We start from the raw sequence: 22,489 nt of genomic DNA on the forward strand, positions 1-22,489 counted from the left end.
GTCAGGAGATTGTGAAGGCCATGGCAAAACCTTCAGTTTATGCCTCTTGATGTAATCCCCCGTGGATTATGAGGAGTGCTTAGGATCATTATAAATTTGTAGAAGCCATCCTCTCTTTAACTTCAGCTTTTTCACAGATGGCATCAAGTTACCATCCAAAATTTGCTGAAATTTTGTTGAATCCATTTTTCCTTCTACTCGTGAAATGTTCCCTGTGCCACTGGCTGCAATACAGCCCCAAAGCATGATTGATCCACCCCCATGCTTAACAGTTGGACAGAGGTTCTTTTCATTAAATTCTGTGCCCTTTCTTCTCCAAACATACCTTTGCTCATTCCGGCCAAAAAGTTCTATTTTAACCTCATCGTTCCACAGAACTTGTTTCCAAAATGCCTCAGGCTTGTCTATATGTTCATTTGCAAAGTTCAAACGCTGAGTTTTGTGGTGAGGACGTAGAAGAGGTTTTCCTCTGATGACTCTTCCATGAAGACCATATTTGTACAAGTATCTCTTTATAGTGGAATAGTGTACCACAACTCCAGTGTCTGCCAGATCTTTCTGGAGGGATCGTGCAGTCAAATGTGGGTTTTGAATTGCTTTTCTCACAATCCTGCGAGCTGTTCTGTCTGATATTTTTCTTGGTCTTCCAGATCTTGCTTTAACTTCCACTCTTCCTGATGACTGCCATTTATTAATTACATTCCGAACAAAGAATATTGACATCTGAAAACGCTTTGCTATCTTCTTATAGCCTTCTCCAGCTTTGTGAGTGTCAACTAATAGTGTCAACTATTTTCAGTTTCAGTTTTCTGCTTAGAAGAACCCATGGTGCTGATTGTTGGGGCAAGGTCAGATGAGTCTGGCCATTTAAAACCTTTGAGATTGACATCACCTGGTCTTCCCAGACAATGATTGAGAACAATCCATGACTCTGGCAGGTCTCAGCTTTGCAAAGGGGGCAGTGCATGCTATAAATGCTGCAGGGTACCCAAACTTTTGCAGACGCCATTTTTTTGTTTTCTGTAATTTTGAAAGTGTAAATGATGGAAATAAAATCTAAGTTTTTGACACATTATAAGAATGTCTAATCTGTAATTTGATGCCATTTGGAGATTTTTCCATCTTACCTTGGCTTCGTTATGCCCATTAATACACATTTTCACCTGGGATGCCCAAACTTTTGATCCCCACTGTATATTGGCCAGCACAATGTGTGAGCTGTCAAACCAAGTTTCAGTTATTCCCACAAAGTTTAAGTCTTCCTCATGTAATAGCATCTCCAGATCCACTATTTTGTTAGATGGACTCCTAGCATTTGTGTATACGTCTCCTAGTGCTGCATGAGTACATATTGTTTTCATCCCTTGTTTTTCCGGGCTTTTTCTTTGAATTTCCCAATCACTTACCCCGTGATTAGTTGTTATAATTATATTTTCACTGTTATTACTATTGCTGACTCTATCACCCTCTGTTACACGCTCCTTATCGACTATCGCTTTTTCTGATCTCTCTCCCCAACACCTAGTTTAACCACTTGCTGATTGCCCACCATCGTTTTACGTTGGCTGTTTGAAGTGGAATATCATTGTAATGGCATCAGCTAGCTGCCATAACCCCAGTATCCACTTCTTCAACAGGCAGTCGGCATTCAGATAAATGTCTCAGCTGCGGTTTCGCCGCAAGATCACTTTTATCATTCCTCCTTTGCAGCTTGCCGGCATCGCTGGCAGCAGCTGAGCCAAACAGATCCTGTCCCCTCTGTGGTATGGAGCTGAGTGTCCCCCTGTTCCCTCTGTGTTGATGGGGACAAGGGCTTCAACCCCACAACCCTTGCCCAGTGATTTGGCAAGGGCTTATCGGAATATGGAAGCCCCCTTTAACAAGGGGACCCCAGAACCCGCCCCCCATGTGAACGGGTATCGGGTACATTGTACCCCTATACATTCACCAAAAAAGTGTCAAAATGGTAAAGGTTACAGTAGACAAATCGGGACAAGTTCTTTTAAAAAAAATAAAATACATTTCCCACAATGTCCATTCATCTTCGATCACAGCACCCGACAGACCAAGGAAAAATAAACAAAAAAATAAATCCACCTCCATGGAAGGCTCCCGCTGACTGCAAGCTTTTTGCATTGACATCTGTTATATAGCTGACCCCGCCCCCTCTCACATCACTGGGTGGCCCCAACCTCAGCTATATAACAGCTGTTGATGCAGAAATCCTGCAGTCAGTGGGAGCCTCCTATGGAGGCAGAGTTTTTTCTTTTCTTATTTTCCCCTCAGTCCATCAGACGCTGTGATTGAAGATGAATGGACATTTTTTTTTAAAGAAAATCCCAAATTTTCTACTGTAATTTTTATACTTTTGTTGGTGAATGTGTAGGGGTACAATGTACCCAATACCCATTCACATGGGGGGGCAAGATTTGGGGGTCCCCTTTTTAAAGGGGGCTTCCAGATTTCGATAAGCCCCCGCCCGCAGGCCCCCACAACCACCAGTCAAGGGCTGTGGGGATGAGGCCCTTGTCCCCATCAACATGAGGACAAGGTGCTTTGGGGGGACCCCAAAGCACCCTCCCCATGTTGAGGGCTTGTGGCCTGGTATGGTTCATGAGGGGGGGCACTCCTGCGGCCTGCCAGGTTGCGTGCTCTGATAAGGGTATGGATTAATGGGAAGACCCCCACAGCATTTTTTCATACCAGATCTGAAGGGCCTGATATGGTTTATGGGGGGGGACCCTCACGCAATTAAAAAAGGAATTGAGGGAACCATGAATTCCAACATGTACTGTGACATACTGAAATAGAGCATGATCCCCTCCCTTCAGAGACTGGGCCGCAGGGCAGTATTCCAACATGATATCGACCCCAAACACATCTCCAAGATGACCACTGCCTTGCTAAAGAAGCTGAGGGTAAAGGTGATGGACTGGCCAAGCTTGTCTCAAGACCTATACCCTATTGAGCATCTGTGGGGCATCCTCAAAGAGAAGGGGGAGGAGCGCAAAGGTCTCTAACATCCACCAGCTTCGTGATTTTGTGGAAGAGGACTCCAGTGGCAACCTGTGAAACTCTGGCGAACTCCATGCCCAAGAGGGTTAAGGCAGTGCTGTAATATAATGGTGACCACACAAAATATTGACACTTTGTGCCCAATTTGGACATTTTCACTTAGGGGTGTACTTTTGTTGCCAGCGGTTTAGACATTAATGGCTGTGTGTTACGTTTTTTTGAGGGGGCAGCAAATTTACACTGTTATACAGACTGTACACCCACTACTTTACTTTGTAGCAAAGTGTCATTTCTTCAGTGTTGTCACATGAAAAGATATAATAAAATATTTACAAAAATGTGAGGGGTGTACTCACTTTTGTGAGATACTGTATGTTTTTTTACATTTTTGTGCATTTGTTTCTTCTCTCACCTAACATTAAAATTATAGACTGATCATTTCTTTGTCAGTGGACAAATGCACATAATCAGCAGGGGATCAATTCCTTTTTTTCGCTCACTGTACATTTATATCCAGTGGTTATAGCCGATGCTGCAAAACTGGGCCTGACTGAACATAATACATTTATTAATCTGCCCACAAGATGGTAAACCTATCATTGTAAAGTTCAGTATGCCAGTGAGATCCCATTATACCTACCAGGCATGGGGGAGTAGGTGTTTTCTGCACATGCAATACATTCATAGCAGCAGCTGATAAATGAATGCTTCTTGAAATACCCAGGCTTGCATGTTGCCGTACAGTTAGAAAAGGGGACCTGCAAAATAAAATGGCATAATTAGAACCAAACAAATATAAAACCTGCAATTAAATTGCAGAAAGTTTTGGAAAATGATGCAATAACAGTTTGGCTTAGGCCCCTTTCACACTGGGGCGGGAGTGGCGTTGGCAGTAAAGCAGCGATATTTTTAGCTTTTAGTTTTAGCGGCGGTATGCGGACGCTAGCAGGGCGATTTTAACCCCCACTATCGGCCAAAAAAGGGTTAAAACCGCCTGCAAGGTGCCGTTGCTGCTGGGAAACATGTGAGCCCTCTCAGCGATGACAGTACAGTGCTAGAGGGGGTCATTCCAAGGTCAGTATTTCATAATGTGCTAGTATGCTAGCACATTATGCGATTACCTTGCAGGTTGTTTTTTTTTTTTTTTTTTTTTTTACAACATCCGTGGTTTACAACCACTTTAATGGAATTCCTACCTTCATGACAGCATACCACAACACATGGTAACACATTACCATATGTTGTGATGTACTGTTTTGCAAAAAATAGTACATGTACATGCATTTTGGTGCTTTTAGCAGCTAAAGCAAAGCAAAGCATTGCTCAAATGCCAAGTCAAGTTTATTTTCATTGTTTAGGGTATGGTGCCAATCAGATGAGCTCTCTCGTGAGTGACCACAGTGTCCATGGTTCAGGTGAATCCTGGAAGTGCACAGCACTGGATCCTAGAAGAGTTAAAGAGGAAGTAAACCTTGATGAGTTTACTTCCTCTTTCATTCCCTGCAAAGGTAAAGCATAATGGACTACTATGCATCGAATAGTAGTCCATTATATGTGACTTACCTGACACAGGAGCCAGAGAAGTCAAGGCATCCATCTTCTCGGTGGGTCTCGCTGCTCTGCCGCTGTCATTCGACGAAGCCGCAATGACGTCACTCCCGCGCATGCGCACAGGAGCCGCCACTCGTGGCATATCGACGTTGACCACGGCATGCTCAGTGCGCCTGCGCACCGCTGTCTATGGCGCATGCACCGTAGACAGCGGTGCCTGTCTTTTGGCAAATATCTCCTAAACCGTGTAGGCTTACCTGTAGGTCAAAGTTGGTTCTAAGGGTTTACAACCACTTTAAGTGTGATATAATGAACACCAAAGCATTCATCATATTGTACAGATCAGTGGTATGTAAGTTACAGCACAATGTATAACCTGGGGTGGTCCAATGTTTGTAGTGTAAATTGGAGTGTACAGATTGAAGAATATATTATTCACAGTGTAGAATGTGGGGGTTTCAGGAATATTTAATGTACAGCACAGGGTACAGATTGGGGAAGTGGGGAAACTATAATGAAAAACGCATCTATAAAGAGGGTCATTCATAAATATTCATAAATATGTAACATGCTGATTAATGTACAGGGTAGAGTAATGACAAGTATATAGCTTAAAGCACAACATAAAGAGCGGGGCAGTCGGGAATTTATCATTCACAGAACAGTGTACACAGTGGGCTGGTCAGGAGCATAGAATGTACTGCACAAAGTACAGAGTTGAGTACAGATTGGGGTGAACAGAAGTACTGGTTGTAATATACAGTTCAATATAAAGTATGAGTGTTATAAAAGATGGTTATTCTTTATTACATGTAGCCCTGGTTCCTGACGAGCAGGAGCTATTGTTTCTGAAAAGTTAACTTGCCTGAAGCCACAGTTGGGCTTCGAGATTATTTCTCTAAATTTCTGGTTTCAGTACCAGTCCAGCTGGGTTGCACTGGGTTCTCCTTGACTGCATGTGTCGCTGTCACCGCAGGCAAGAGTAGAAACGCAGTCTAGATGGATGCATTGAATGCCACTTATCTCTCGGAACCAGCCCAGTGGGAGTGTTTCCTGCTGTGCATTCTGGGGGATGGTATTTAAGGTACCGACACCATGTTGGCGGGGGATTACATTCTGTCTGTTTGGTTCTGGTGGGTCCTCCTGACCCAGCCCCATGGCCCTCCTGGCCTGGGGTGCGGAACTATACATCCTGTGTCTCGGGGCTGGCTGGCCCGGGATGACGCAACTGAAGGGATAGGCCCGAGTGAATTTCGGAGCCTACTGATCCAGGGATGGTCCTGTGACGTCTCATCAGAAGGGAGAGGCCCAGCAACTGAAGAACCCCAGGTGAGGACTCATTCAGGAGAAGACTGTGCACAAGGCTGGTTTCTCTGGGGGAGCCTGGAGGCTTAGTTGAAGGACACAACCTGGATCAACACTCATACGGTATCGCCAGATCGGCTGAGAGAAACTGGTACTGTATGTCAGTTCTTTAAATTTATCCACATCCCTCAGTAACGCTCAAGTGTATCTCACAAGTCTGTGGCAGAGACTTTACCGAGCATCCCACCAGTTGCTAGGCCTAGCGAGAGAGGTCTATCCGGGGGTTGTTGAATACAGTTGTGGAACAGTTTTATTCTCTGGATTCTCTTAATACTTTCACCCTGCAATTTAAGTGCCTGAACTCACCCCTAACCCTCTACCCTCCATTAAGAGACTTTGTTTTTCTAAATAAATAACCCAAAAGAGGATTCAGTGTCAGTTTCAACATTCTTTGGGCCATCTACCACGGGATCCCCAAAACGGAGAAGCAAGCAGGTGAGGTAACGGTAAGCCCAAATCAAACCAGCAGCTCCTTCAGGGGTTAGTGCTACATACACATTATATGTAAACAGCTGGCACATGTACTTTCTTTAGAGCAAGCAGGCTATTATTATCTATGCATTATGCACATGAAATACATCACATGCACAAAGATACATACCAGACTCTCATCAAAGATGATCTTTTAGATCTGTTACAGAACACTATGCAAGGAAATAAAAATGGTGCGGGCCCTGCCACCCAAGTGTATACCAGACCCTTAATCCGAACATACAGCCTGGCTGGCTAGGAAATGACAGTTCCCTCGTCTCACTGAATGTTCCCCCCCACCTTCATTCCCCTAAAATCTCTACATGCTCACCTCACCTTCAATCCACTCTACTCTCTCCATCCTCACCTCACTTTCAGTCCCCACACCACTCTCTGCGCTCACCCCACCTTCAGTCACCATACCGCTCTCCATGCTCACTTCATCTTCAGTCCTCACACACCGCTCTCCATGCTCATAGTCCCCTTCAGTCTTAATTCTCTCTATGTTTACCCCACCCTCAGTCCACTCACCTCTCTTTATGCACATCCCACTTTCAGTCCTCTCACTTCTCTCCATGCTCACCTCACCATCAGTCCACTCAACTCTCACTATTTTCTTCCCACCTTTGGTCCATCCATCCTCATCCCATCTTTAATCACATCACCTCTCTTCATGTTAACACCACCTTCAGTCCCCTCACATATCTCCATACTCACCGCACATTCCACCTTCAGTCCCTTTTCTCCAAGGTCCCCTCACTTTCAGTCCCCTCACCTCTCTTCATGCCCCCACTATCTTCAGTCCTCTCTCCATGCTCACCATGTTGGATTGGATGGCTGATCTCTGCTCTATTTAGACAGCAGGAGTAAGCAGCACATTGTGTAATCATAGAAGCCAACAGTCGCAATGATAACCAGCCCCCTGGCCCCCATGTTGAACAGTGTATGAGATGTGCTTTGATTTCACACTGTAAGACAGATGGGCTAAAGCCAGCCATAGATGAAAATTGCTTGATTCCCCCATCAACACAGTCAGTGTTGATGGGGGAATCCCTACTGTGAAGCCATTGTGTTCTCCTGCAGGGGGGCTGGGGGAGCCGTCCCTGTCAGGAGAATACAGTGATTACCGCTAGTGGCTATATTAGCCACTAGCAATAATCACATGTAACATTTGATAAGCTTGTTGTACCTAAGTTGATTGATCTCTTTGGGTACATTCAGCCTGCCCATACATGGTTTAAATCTCAGCCAGTGCCTGCTGAATTGGCCGAGATCCAAACCGTCTATGGCCTGCTTAGATTGTGGAATAATTTACAGGGACTTAAAGTGGTTGTAAACCCTTACAAACCCTTACAAACCACTTTGACCTACAGGTTTAGGAGATATTTACAAAAACACAGGCACCCCTGTCTATGGCGCATGCGCAGTAGACAGCGGCGCGCAGGCGCACTGAGCAGGCCGCAGATCACTGCAATATGTCACTCGTGTCGGCTCCCGTGCGCATGCGCGGGAGTGATGTCATCGCGGCTCCGGCGAATCACAGCGCCGGAGCAGCGAGACACGCAACTCACTCCGGGATACATGGCAGCGGCGAAGATGAAGATGGAGCACCGCTCCGGGGGCTTCGTTCGCTATGCATACTAGCTCATTATGCATTTGCCTTGCAGGTTGCATTTTTTTTTAATAGCCTTTACTTCCTCTTTAAGGATCCACTAGAGTAATTGGTTTGGTTCAGCTGTCCCTTTTGTCTATATTTTTAAGGTGGCCATGGTCACAGTCATACAATATCTCTCTGACAATGGCAAAATGAATTATTAGCGTGGGGTGGGATTAGGTTTTTTTATTTCCTTTGTCTACTTGTACCTGTGACACCTGCATCCTCTCCTTTCTTTTCATGATGTCGCCAAGGCACCAAGATTCAAAAAATCTCCCCAGTGAGGACCTCAAGAGCAATAAAAAATTGAAATAGATTCTGATTTTTACCTATTTTTGAAAAAATGAAAATACAAGTTTTTGGCTGGAATTTAGCTTCAGGATAAACTAGAAGCCCAACTAAGAGCATTGTGATGACATCCCCTTAAGGGGCAGGTCCACAATGCTTTGCACTCACTTGATGTAATCATTCAAGGTGCTGGGGTTTCATTCAAACTAGAAGACTGATGCCACGTACATGATCAGACTTTTCGACAGACTAAGTCAGACGGAACGAATCCGACGGACAATTCGATCGTGTGTGGGCTTCATCGGTCCTTTGCTGTCTAAAAATCAGATAGACTTTAGATTTAAAACATGTTTCAAATCTTTCTGACGAACTCAAGTCCGGTCGAAAAATCCATTCGTCTGTATGCTAGTCCGACGGATGAAAACCAACGCTAGGGCAGCTATTGGCTACTGGCTATGAACTTCCTTATTCTAGTCCGGTCTTACGTCATCACGTTCAAATCTGTTGGACTTTGGTGTGCTTGTGTGTGGCCAAGTCCGTTCATTCGGACTCCGCCGAAAGTCCGTCTGGAAGACCATTGGACCTAGTCCGTCGGAAAACCCAGTTGTGTGTATGCGGCATTAGAATGTTTAATGTTTAAATGGAATTAAGCAGGAGAGCAATGGAAAAGAGGTTGGGATTGCAGCCAGAGATGCTTTTGGCACCTTCAGGGCCATTATTATTTTTAATTTGCCCAAAGCTGAACTCTACCTTGAACATTTTATCTTATCTGATGTCATAACCATAGCCCTTGTCTAAAATTTTCATTCAGAAAAATAAATCTATTGCACAATATAACAGAGCTATGATTAAATTAAACATGTATTATTTGTCATTTGTTTGTTAGCTTGTGTTACATACCGAGCCGTTGACATTGTTCCAGACAAGAATACTTTGGTTTATCGTTAGATTTTGATTGACTGTGTTGTACTGCCCGACAATAATCATTTTAACAGATTTATCCATCAATTGCCAGTTATACAAATTATAGCTGCGTAACACTTCCCCAAATGAATTAAAGTGGAATGATTTACCATTGTAGGTAAAGTTAGTTTTCCTTAATTCTGCAAGGAGCTGTAAAATAAAAATGACAATGATCAGCCTTTTTTTCAATAACATTAACAATTATTGTCTACTGCATTAGTTACACCTGATTTTTACTACAGCTGGGAGAATCTGCCTTTGCTTGATTTGCCAAGGGCTTAGGCCGCGTACACACGCGCGGACTGTTTGCCCAACCTTGTTCGTCAAACAGTTTCGGCAAACAGTCCGCTCAAAATTTGCATGAGCGGACTTGCCCACACACGAGCGGACTGTTTCAACGAACTGTTTGCCAAACAGTCCGCTCAACTTTTGAAATGAACGGACTCGCCCACGTAAGGCGGAGGCAAATCCGCCCATTTCGAGCGCGTGTACAGGTAGGCGGGGCCCGCGAAGGAGACGTCGCGGGCTCCGCCGCCTGGAATGGGCTTAAAGGGGAACCCCAACGCCAAAAAAAATCGGCGTGGGGGTTCCCCCAAAGTCCACACCAGACCCTTGTCCGAGCACGCTACCCGGCCGGCCAGGAAAGGGGGGCGAGCGAGCGCGCCCCCCCTCCTGAGCCGTACCAGGCCGCGTGCCCTCAACATGGGGGGGTGCCTTGGGGAAGGGGGGGCCGCGCGGCCCCCCCACCCCAAAGCACCTTGTCCCCATGTTGATGAGGACAAGGGCCTCTTCCCGACAACCCTGGCCGTTGGTTGTCGGGGTCTGCGGGCGGGGGGCTTATCGGAATCCGGGAGCCCCCTTTAAGAAGGGGGCCCCCGGATACCGGCCCCCCACCCTATGTGAATGAGTATGGGGTACAATGTACCCCTACCCATTCACCTGTGAAATAAAGTACAAAAAAAAACACAACACAGGGGAAAAAATATTTTATTGCACAGCTCCGGGGGTCTTCCGTCTTCGGGGGTCTTCTCGCCGGACTCCTCCGCTATGTGTGTGTAGCTCTTTTACTAGCGGAGGAGTCCGGCTTTCTTCCTCCCCGCCGCCGGCCTCTTCTCCCGACTTCGGGGGTCTTGTCCCCCTCTTCGGTTCTTCTGCCGGGCCACCGCGCCTTCTTGTAGCTCTTTTACAGGCGGTGGCCCGGTCTTCTGTCGCCGCTGCCTTCCGTTCTTCTGTCGCCGCCTTCGGTTCTTCTGCCGGGCCACCGCGCCTTCTTGTAGCTCTTTTACAGGCGGTGGCCCGGTCTTCTGTCGCCGCTGTCGCCGCTGTCGCCGCTGTCGTCGCCGCCGCCGCCGCCGCCTTCCGTTCTTGTTCTTCTTCTTGTTCTTCTGCTTCTTCTCCTGGAGATGTTGACTCGACGAGCTCTCCGGCCGGAATGCCAGAGCCGCGCTGTGCGGTCACTTATATAGTGACAATGGGGCGGTGTCACATGGTATATGTCACATGGGTTGGTCACATGGGTTGATGTCACATGGGGACTATGACATCGTAAGGGGGCGGGGTCACCATGTGACCAACCCATGTGACATATACCATGTGACACCGCCCCATTGTCACTATATAAGTGACCGCACAGCGCGGCTCTGGCATTCCGGCCGGAGAGCTCGTCGAGTCAACATCTCCAGGAGAAGAAGCAGAAGAACAAGAAGAAGAACAAGAACGGAAGGCGGCGGCGGCGGCGGCGACGACAGCGGCGACAGAAGACCGGGCCACCGCCTGTAAAAGAGCTACAAGAAGGCGCGGTGGCCCGGCAGAAGAACCGAAGGCGGCGACAGAAGAACGGAAGGCAGCGGCGACAGAAGACCGGGCCACCGCCTGTAAAAGAGCTACAAGAAGGCGCGGTGGCCCGGCAGAAGAACCGAAGAGGGGGACAAGACCCCCGAAGTCGGGAGAAGAGGCCGGCGGCGGGGAGGAAGAAAGCCGGACTCCTCCGCTAGTAAAAGAGCTACACACACATAGCGGAGGAGTCCGGCGAGAAGACCCCCGAAGACGGAAGACCCCCGGAGCTGTGCAATAAAATATTTTTTCCCCTGTGTTGTGTTTTTTTTTGTACTTTATTTCACAGGTGAATGGGTAGGGGTACATTGTACCCCATACTCATTCACATAGGGTGGGGGGCCGGTATCCGGGGGCCCCCTTCTTAAAGGGGGCTCCCGGATTCCGATAAGCCCCCCGCCCGCAGACCCCGACAACCAACGGCCAGGGTTGTCGGGAAGAGGCCCTTGTCCTCATCAACATGGGGACAAGGTGCTTTGGGGTGGGGGGGCCGCGCGGCCCCCCCTTCCCCAAGGCACCCCCCCATGTTGAGGGCACACGGCCTGGTACGGCTCAGGAGGGGGGGCGCGCTCGCTCGCCCCCCTTTCCTGGCCGGCCGGGTAGCGTGCTCGGACAAGGGTCTGGTGTGGACTTTGGGGGAACCCCCACGCCGATTTTTTTCGGCGTTGGGGTTCCCCTTTAAGCCCATTCCAGGCGGCGGAGCCCGCGACGTCTCCTTCGCGGGCCCCGCCTACCTGTACACGCGCTCGAAATGGGCGGACTTTCCGAGCGGGAACAGTCCGCTCATTTCGAAAGTACAGCGGACAGGCCCACACACGGGCGGACTGTTCGCTCAAACACAGTTTCAGCGGACAGTTTTTCGGAATTTCCGAAAGACTTTGTCCGTCCAACTGTCCGCTGAAACTGTCCGCTGAAAGCCCACACACGAGCGGACTGTCCGCCCAAACACTGTTCAGCGGACAAGGTTGGGCGAACAGTCCGCCCGTGTGTACGCGGCCTTAGCGAATCCTGTTTGAAATTCAGTAAACTTAAACTTATTGGTGAATCCCGTCATTAAAGTAAAACTAATGGCTAAATATATTTTTTTCATTTTAGATAGAGTGAAGCCCCTGTACACACATGGGACCAACGTAGGGAGACGTCAGGTGGTTAAAAAAAAATCGTCCAACTTTTGGCCCATATGTGTTTGTTGGTCTGTCCGACAGAAGCCAGCCGTTTTGGCGGAGAGCACTGATTGGAGTGTTCTGGCGAGGGGACGCCCCCCTGTCAGAACAAAACAGCTCAGCAGGGGAGATTGCATACTAAGATTGCATAGTTAGTACAGAGCTGTCAGATTTTTTAAATGCAACCTGCTGGATTGAATGGAAAAAAAACAGAAAGTGTGTACCGGGCTTAAGGGAGGGTTATAACTCCTGTCAGTTTATTTTGCCATCTGTGTTAGGGAGATTTACCTTTATTTTCTGTCTCATAGCCACAATAGGAAGTAAGAAGAAATTCCCTGAAAGTGAAGGGGATTCCTGGTTGTTAACAGAGTCACCAGGATAAGCTCCCTGTTGGAGGATTTCCCCTCTGCTTCTGTTCTAGTGACACGCCAACATTTAGGATTTTCTTTCACTTTCAGTCTCAGTGATAATTGTAAACAGGACAAACTGTCGCTAATGGGAACCAAGATATGTGTGTAAGCCACTCCGGCTGTATAAGGAATGACATCCTGTGCCCACCGCTGTGAGTGCTGGCCGGCAAGGGAGCTTGTCTATGCCCCAAGTAATGGTAGCCAGTGATGGGGGTCCTGGGAGCCACACATCAAATCAAAACCTGCTGTGTGATAGTGAATGACAGTCTCAGCCTTGTTGGGGGTCCAGGCTGAGACTGCCATTCATTATCACACAACAGGCTTTTGACTTGATGTACGGCTCCCGGGACTCCTATTCACTCTCTGTCGCTAATGGGAGCACAGACCGCAATAAAAACCTAACGTTCTAATTCTTCACTCTACCCAAACTTTAAAAAAAGATTTGCCTTTGTTTATACTTTAAATTCTGTTTATTTTTAAGGATAATAAGCAAAGTTCTTCAACTCGTTGTTCAACCGGCTTCTGTCGAATGCGCATGCTGGATAAACCAGCAGCCGACCGACTCCCGATCAGAGATTTCAGTCAATGGCGGAGAACGCTGATCAGAGTGTTCTGGTGGGGGGGCCATCCCCCCTGTCAGAAAACAACAGCTCAACAGAGATCACTGGAGTAGCCTCGCATGGTGTCTCCGACCGGAGCTGTTAGTTTTTTTTGTGCGACCCAAAAAACTGTAATGCCACGTACACACGATCAGAATTCCGGCCAGAAAAAGACAGATGAGAGCTTTTCATCAGAAAATGCGACCGTGTGTATGCTCCATCGGAATTTAGCTGTCCGAATTTCTGCCAGACAAAAATTGATAGCATGTTCTCAATTTTCCCAACGGAAAAATGTTCTATCAGAAATTACGATTGTGTGTATGCAATTCCGACATGCCAAAAATCACGCATTCTCAAATTCAACTACGAGACAGAAGCTATTGGCTACTGGCTATTGAACTTATTTTTTCTATTCCCGTTGTACGTGTTGTACGTCGCCGCATTATAAACGATCGGAATTTGGTGTGACCATGTGTAGGCAAGACAGCTTGAGCTGAATTCTGTCTGGAAAACCATCAGAGCTTTTTCCGATGAGAATTCCGATCGTGTGTATGCAGCATTCGTGTGTACCTGGCTTAGCTATTATTTTTTAGGGGTGGGGGGTGCAATGAATGGAAATGGTATAATGGGATGGTTTAGGCACACGCTGATCTTGTTGTTTTTAATTCTTTCAAGCAATGCAGGGCTGCAAACAAAAGGCAACTGCACAAAGGGTTAGCAAGTAACATGTGAATGCTTTACTTTTAGTATCTTAAACCTAAAAAAAGATTCTATCTACAAAAAATCAAACATTTCTTAAAGAAACGAAAACCCCAAAGTGACACACCCAAAACAAGTGTCTGTTTTAAAGATGCCTAAAGTGTTACTAAACCCACAACAGTAAAATCAGTCTGTAGATGCAGTACAGCATGCTTGTTATACTCACTGTGGAACCTAAGGGGTTAATCATCTGCATTGTGTAAATAGGCTGTTTGATCCTGTATGCACAGATCCTCTCCTCCTTGCATTGTCTCCAAAACATATCTGGATAAGACAAAGGACAAAGTAAATTGAGTCAGGCTGCACATGTACAATTTGGTGTGTATTGCTAGAGAGTTTTTTATTTTGGGGGGGCATGTGATCAGCAGAGGGCCAATCAGCACTGTCCGGACAGAAGGTCAGGTGTCCAGCATCCTGATAGGACAGCCAGTGCATTATGAAAACTCCTCCTACAAGCTTTAACCAGGTACTTATAGAAGTCACAAGACTGCTATATACTGCTGATGGGAAAATGTATTTAGCAGTTTATATTTACTAAAATAATTGCATTTTCATGTTCTGTGTACTGTGGCAGACCAGATATAGTGAATGCAGAGTCCTGGGTTTAGTAACACTTTAACCCTTTCATGACTAAGCCTATTTTTGGAATTTGGTGTTTAAAAGTTAAAATCCATATTTTTTGCTAGAAAATTACTTGGAACCCCCAAACATTATATATATATTTTTTAGCAGAGGCTCTAGAGAATAAAACGGCGATAGTTGCAATATTTTATGTCACACGGTATTTGCGCAGTGGTGTTTTAAACGCAAATTTATGGGAAAAGGGACACTTTCATGAATAAAAAAAAAAAAACAGTAAAATTAGCCCAATTTTTTTGCGTAATGTGAAAGATAATGTTACGCCGAGTAAATAGATACCAAACATGTCACACTTTATAATTGCGCGCACTTGTAGATTGACGACAAAGTACGGTACCTAAAAATCTCAATAGGCGACGCTTTAAAAAAATTTTACGGTTACCAGGTTAGCGTTACAGAGGAGGTCTACTGCTAGAATTATTGCTCTCGCTCGATCGCGGCGATACCTCACATGTGTGATTTGAACACCGTTTACATACGCGGGCGCGACTTCCGTATGCGTTTTCTTTGCTTCGCGAGCTCGCGGGGACGGCGGGCGCTTTGAAATTTTTTTTTTAATTTTTTTATTTATTTTATTTATTTTAAAATGACTAAATTGTTTTAAAAAAATAAAATAAAATTTGATCACTTTTATTGCTGTCACAAGGAATGTAAACATCCCTTGTGACAGTAATAGGTGGTGACAGGTACTCTTTATGGAGGGATCGGGGGTCTAAAAGACCCCCCACCCCTCCTTTACACTTCAATGTATTCAGATCGCTGAAAACGGCGATTCTGAATACCGGATATTTTTTTAAAACCGGCGCCATTGGCAGCCGAGTAAACGGGAAGTGACGTCATGACGTCGCTTCCGTGTTTACGATGAGGAGACTGGAACGAAGCCGATTACGACTTCGTTCCAGTTCCTCCCCAGCAGCCAGAGCCGACGGATCGCTAATCGGTGCTCCCGATCGAGCGGGAGCACCGGTAACAGCGGCGAGAGGCGGCGGGAGGGGGGGACGTCCCCTCCCGCTCCTCCGGCATAACAGCCGAGCGGCTTTTAGCCGCATCGGTTGTTATGGCTGGAAAGCCAATCGCCCGCTGTAAAAAACGGTACCGGGATGATGCCTGCAGGTGCGGGCATCATCCCGGTATACCCCCCGGAAGCCGAGTACGCAGATCTGCGTACGCTCGGCGGGAAGGGGTTAAGGTCATTGTACCTATATTGTAGCAATTGCTACATGAATGAATGAATGTTCACAAACACACCAGAAAGAACATAAAGGAGGAGGATTACTGCACAACTGTGGGACATGATTTCTCAAAAATAAAATATTCTATGGAAGACATGAATGTTTTGGATCCTTAAGGGCATTTCTAAAAATTCTCAGGAAAGGAAAACTTATGAACTATTTATGATAATTCTGTTTGATTCATGAGGTAATGGACCGAAGGTGGACCTCAGGTTTCTAAATCACTATCTAACAGTTGTTGAAGTTGTGAACTTTCTCACCTCTGTGCCTTGCTCCCCCTCTTTCACATTCCACAGCTCCATTATTTGCTCTTTATCTTATCAATTATTTACCTTTGTCTGCTTGTGTCCTTTCTTTCCCCTCTCAGAGACTTTTGCCTTGCTAGTTTGTCTTCTTGGTGGAACTTTTGTAAGTCAGTACTCTTTGGACATTAGAAGAAGCCCAAAAAGGCTTGTCCTAAAAATGTAACTGCTAATCTGGCTATACAGTCAATCTACTAGTGTTTTGCCAACTTTAGTGCAAAAAAGTGTAGAGATACCCCAGTAGGAGCCGCTTAAGTTTGTTCAGTCCATTACTCTGCCTCTCAACCCCAGTAAGAGCCCATTCACACAGGGGCAACTCCTGATCCGACTTCAGGTCGCCCCTAGTCGCCTCAGGTCGCCTCAGGTCGGACAACATTTAAAAATCAATGTAAGTGAATGAGAGCCGTGTTAATGCACACTACTGAAGTCGCTCCGACTTCAAAAAAGGTTCCTGTACTACTTCTATCCGACTTGTAGGCGACCGGTACCCATTGATTTCAATGGAGGTCGCCTCCAAGTCGGATCTCTGTCTATACGGAGGCGACTTTGACAGAATTATCAGCTCTCAAGAGGGAACTCCACGGCAAATTTCTGAAAAAAATTCGGCGTGGGTTCCCCCTCCGAGAGCATACCAGGCCCTTAGGTCTGGTATGGATTCCAAGGGGAACCCCCTACGCCGAAAAAACGGCGTGGGGGTCCCCCCCAGATCCACACCAGACCCTTATCCGAGCACGCTACCCGGCCGGCCAGGAAAGGGGGTGGGGACGAGCGAGCGCCCCCCCCCTCCTGAGCCGTACCAGGCCGCGTGCCCTCAACATGGGGGGGGTGCCTTGGGGGAGGGGGGCGTGCGGCCCCCCCCACCCCAAAGCACCTTGTCCCCATGTTGATGAGGACAAGGGCCTCTTCCCGACAACCCTGGCCGTTGGTTGTCGGGGTCTGCGGGCGGGGGGCTTATCGGAATCCGGGAGCCCCCTTTAATAAGGGGGCCCCCGGATACCGGCCCCCCACCCTATGTGAATGAGTATGGGGTACAATGTACCCCTACCCATTCACCTGTGAAATAAAGTACAATAAAACACACAACACAGAGAAAAAGTATTTTATTGCACAGCCGGGGGTCTTCCGTCTTCGGGGGTCTTCTCGCCGGACTCCTCCGCTATGTGTGTGTAGCTCTTTTGCCAGCGGAGGAGTCCGGCTTTCTTCCTCCCCGCCGCCGGCCTCTTCTCCCGACTTCGGGGGTCTTGTCCCCCTCTTCGGTTCTTCTGCCGGGCCACCGCGCCTGGTCCGGTGGCCCGGTCTTCTGTCGCCGTCTTCCGTTCTTCTGTCGCCGCCTTCGGTTCTTCTGCCGGGCCACCGCGCCTTCTTATAGCTCTTTTACAGGCGGTGGCCCGGTCTTCCGTCGCCGCCGCCGCCGCCTTCCGTTCTTCTCCTTCTTCTTCTCCTGGAGATGTTGACTCGACGAGCTCTCCGGCCGGAATGCCAGGGACGCGCTCCGCTGCCTCTTATATAGGGACAATGGGGCGGTGTCACATGGGTTGATGTCACATGGGTTGGTCACATGGGTTGATGTCACATGGTGACCCCGCCCCCTTACCATGTGACATCAACCCATGTGACCAACCCATGTGACATCAACCCATGTGACACCGCCCCATTGTCCCTATATAAGAGGCAGCGGAGCGCGTCCCTGGCATTCCGGCCGGAGAGCTCGTCGAGTCAACATCTCCAGGAGAAGAAGAAGGAGAAGAACGGAAGGCGGCGGCGGCGGCGACGGAAGACCGGGCCACCGCCTGTAAAAGAGCTATAAGAAGGCGCGGTGGCCCGGCAGAAGAACCGAAGGCGGCGACAGAAGAACGGAAGACGGCGACAGAAGACCGGGCCACCGGACCAGGCGCGGTGGCCCGGCAGAAGAACCGAAGAGGGGGACAAGACCCCCGAAGTCGGGAGAAGAGGCCGGCGGCGGGGAGGAAGAAAGCCGGACTCCTCCGCTGGCAAAAGAGCTACACACACATAGCGGAGGAGTCCGGCGAGAAGACCCCCGAAGACGGAAGACCCCCGGCTGTGCAATAAAATACTTTTTCTCTGTGTTGTGTGTTTTATTGTACTTTATTTCACAGGTGAATGGGTAGGGGTACATTGTACCCCATACTCATTCACATAGGGTGGGGGGCCGGTATCCGGGGGCCCCCTTATTAAAGGGGGCTCCCGGATTCCGATAAGCCCCCCGCCCGCAGACCCCGACAACCAACGGCCAGGGTTGTCGGGAAGAGGCCCTTGTCCTCATCAACATGGGGACAAGGTGCTTTGGGGTGGGGGGGGCCGCACGCCCCCCTCCCCCAAGGCACCCCCCCCATGTTGAGGGCACGCGGCCTGGTACGGCTCAGGAGGGGGGGGGCCGCCCGCTCGTCCCCACCCCCTTTCCTAGCCGGCCGGGTAGCGTGCTCGGATAAGGGTCTGGTGTGGATCTGGGGGGGACCCCCACGCCGTTTTTTCGGCGTAGGGGGTTCCCCTTGGAATCCATACCAGACCTAAGGACCTGGTATGCTCTCGGAGGGGGAACCCACGCCAAATTTTTTTCAGAAATTTGCCGTGGAGTTTCCCCTTGAGCTCATTCTCTGCTTGGCCGCGGCAAAAGTCGCCTGGCCTGGGGCGACTTGTAAGTCGTCCCAAGTCGCGCTTGAAGTCATCACAAGTCGTTTTGAAGTCGTCCCAAGTCGCCGCTGTCAAGTCGTGTCCAAGTAGCCTGATCAAGTCGCCTACAAGTCGTGTTGCCCCTGTGTGAATGGGCTCTAACAGTCTCAGCTCCCTCTGGCACACCTGGCAATAGTGTAAGTGCAATAACCAAAGAGAAACACACACGTAATGAAAAAACATAGGAATTGTCTTTACTGCAATATTTCTATGGAAATATAACAGACAGTAACAGTATATTTTCAAGTAATCAACTGGAGAGCAATAACTGAGATTAAGAACAATATAGTTCAATACTATATTCAGGCTGCTTTCAGGGGATTCCAAACCTGAGAATGTCCCCAAGAGCAGAGGCACACTTAAATGGCAAATAAATCACAATATGACACTTTATGTTGGATTGGTTACCTCTACTCAAATTTGGCTCTGAGTCCAGGCAGGAGGAGAGCAGAAGACTGACCCTCTTTATGTCAGATCTCTCTTTTGTCTCCTGACTAGGGATGAGCCGAACACCCCCTGGTTCGGTTTGCACCAGAACTTTCGAACGGACCGAAAATTCGTGCAAACTTTTGAAACCCATTGAAGTCTATGGGACTCAAACGTTCAAAATAAAAAGTGCTAATTTTAATGGCTAATATGCAAGATATTGTCCTGAAAAGGGTTTGGGGACCCGGCTCCTGCCCCAGGGGACATGGGTCAATGCCAATTTATTTTTTTTAAACTGCCATTTTTTCGGGAGCACTGATTTTAACCACTTTCGGACCGGACCATTTTGCTGGTAAATGACCAGAGGTCTTTTTACAATTTGGCACTGCGCTGCTTTAACTGGTAATTGCGCGGTCATGCAATGTTGTTGATTTTTATTTTTTGCGATATAAACGTAAAAAGACCGCAAATTTTGAAAAAAAATGATATTTTCTACTTTTTGTTATTAGAAATATCCAATAAACTCAATTTTAGTCATACATTTAGGCCAAAATGTATTCAGCCACATGTCTTTGGTAAAAAAAAAGTCAATAACTGTATATTTATTGGTTTGCGCAAAAGTTGTCACATCTACAAACTAAGGTACGTTTTCTGGAATTTACGCAGCTTTTAGTTTACGACTGCCTATCTCATTTCTTGAGGTGCTAAAATAGCAGGGCAGTACAAAACCCCCCCAAATGACCCCATTTTGGAAAGTAGACCCCCTAAGGAAATTGATAAGTGGCATGTTGAGCCCATTGAATATTTTTTTTTTTGTTTTTTTACACAAAGTTGTCACTAAATGATATATTGCTCACACATGCTATGGGCATATGTGAAATGACACCCCAAAATAAATTCTGCTGCTTCTCCTGAGTACGGGGATACCACATATGTGGGACTTTTTGGGAGCCTAGCCGCGTACGGGGCCCCGAAAACCAAGCACCGTCTTCAGGCTTTCTAAGGGGCGTAAATTTTTGATTTCACTTCTCACTACCTATTACAGTTTTGAAGGCCATAAAATGCCAAGATGGCACAAAACCCCCACAAATGACCCCATTTTAGAAAGTAGACACCCCAAGCTATTTGCTGAGAGGCATTTTGAGTCCATGGAATATTTTATATTTTGCCACAAGTTGCAGGGAAAATTACAAACTTTAATTTTTTTTTTTTTTTCACAAAGTTGTCACTAAATGATATATTGCTCACACATGCTATGGACATATGTGAAATGACACCCCAAAATAAATTCTGCTGCTTCTCTTGAGTACGGGGATACCACATATGTGGGACTTTTTGGGAGCCTAGCCGCGTACGGGGCCCTGAAAACCAAGCACCGCCTTCAGGCTTTCTAAGGGCGTAAATTTTTGATTTCACTTCTCACTACCTATTACAGTTTTGAAGGCCATAAAATGCCAAGATGGCACAAAACCCCCACAAATGACCCCATTTTAGAAAGTAGACACCCCAAGCTATTTGCTGAGAGGCATTTTGAGTCCATGGAATATTTTATATTTTGCCACAAGTTGCGGGAAAATTACAAACTTTAATTTTTTTTTTTTTTCACAAAGTTGTCACTAAATGATATATTGCTCACGCATGCCATGGGCATATGTGAAATGACACCCCAAAATAAATTCTGCTGCTTCTCCTGAGTACGGGGATACCACATATGTGGGACTTTTTGGGAGCCTAGCCGCGTACGGGGCCCTGAAAACCAAGCACCGCCTTCAGGCTTTCTAAGGGCGTTACAGTTTTGAAGGCCATAAAATGCCAAGATGGCACAAACCCCCCCCCAAATGACCCCATTTTGGAAAGTAGACACCCCTAAATTTAGGGGTACACTAGTGAGACTAGGTAATAAATGGCGGGTGCCCTGAAACTATAAAAAAATAACTAACCAACCAGCGTCACCTGTAACAGTTATATGGTGATCACTGGTGAAAGGGTTAACTAGGGGGCAATCAGGGGGCTTTATGCGGTAGTATATGGGGGTCCCTGGCGCTATAAAAAGCTGCGGCGAACCTAAATACCTACCTGCCTAACTAGCGTCACCTGTGACACTAATACAGCGATCAGAAAAACGATCGCTTATTAGGCTGGGTTTACACTGGAGCGATGCGGGAACGCCACGAATCCGCGGCGGGTTCCCGCATCACATGCCTCCCGGCGGCAGTTCACACTGCCCTATGCGAACTGCTGGGAGTGTCAGTGAAATGTTAATGACACCCCCAGATCAGTTCGCATATCGCAGTGCGATCTGCAAACTCGGATCGCATGGTGTGAACACCCATGCGATCCGATTCTGCTGCGGACCAAAAAAAGGGTCCCGTGCGAGTTTGCGGCGGGTGCGGCGGGTGCGACACGAATTCAGCCATACTATCTGTATGGCTGAACTCGAATCGCACAGAGATCGGATGTGATTTGCACTGCAGTGTGGTGCGAATCACATCCGTTCTCATAAACCGCTGCAATGTGAACCCAGCCTTAGTGACACTGGCGACGGGGGGTGATCACGGGGTTAAACCTTTATTGGGGGGGTTAGGGGGGTAACTTAGAACTAAAGGGGGCTAACCCTAACTGCCCTAACAGTTATTACAGTCACAAATGACACCCGCCAGGTGATCAGGGGGTTAAACCTTTATTAGGTAATAAATGGCGGGTGCCCTGAAACTATAAAAAAATAACTAACCAACCAGCGTCACCTGTAACAGTTATATGGTGATCACTGGTGAAAGGGTTAACTAGGGGGCAATCAGGGGGCTTTATGCGGTAGTATATGGGGGTCCCTGGCGCTATAAAAAGCTGCGCCGAACCTAAATACCTACCTGCCTAACTAGCGTCACCTGTGACACTAATACAGCGATCAGAAAAATGATCGCTTATTAGGCTGGGTTCACACTGGAGCGATGCGGGAACGCCACGAATCCGCGGCGGGTTCCCGCATCGCATGCCTCCCGGCGGCAGTTCACACTGCCCTATGCGAACTGCTGGGAGTGTCAGTGAAATGTTAATGACACCCCCAGATCAGTTCGCATATCGCAGTGCGATCTGCAAACTCGGATCGCATGGTGTGAACACCCATGCGA

The 22,489-nt window shown here is 47.5% G+C and overlaps 1 protein-coding gene across 1 annotated transcript in view; it reads right to left on the minus strand.

Moving 5' to 3' along the window:
- LOC143988990 (G-protein coupled receptor family C group 6 member A-like) overlaps window positions 1-22,489 on the minus strand; it is a 68,408-nt gene that overhangs the window by 10,033 nt on the left and 35,886 nt on the right. Inside the window, 2 exon segments of the mRNA XM_077488972.1 lie at window positions 3,656-3,773; window positions 9,245-9,457. Of these exon segments, the coding sequence (XP_077345098.1) occupies window positions 3,656-3,773; window positions 9,245-9,457 (331 nt within the window).

The sequence above is a fragment of the Lithobates pipiens genome, unplaced genomic scaffold (genome assembly GCF_037356315.1).
Source record: "Lithobates pipiens isolate NorthernLeopardFrog02 unplaced genomic scaffold, aLitPip1_a1.2 Scaffold_18, whole genome shotgun sequence".
NCBI classification, from domain to species: Eukaryota; Metazoa; Chordata; class Amphibia; order Anura; family Ranidae; genus Lithobates; species Lithobates pipiens.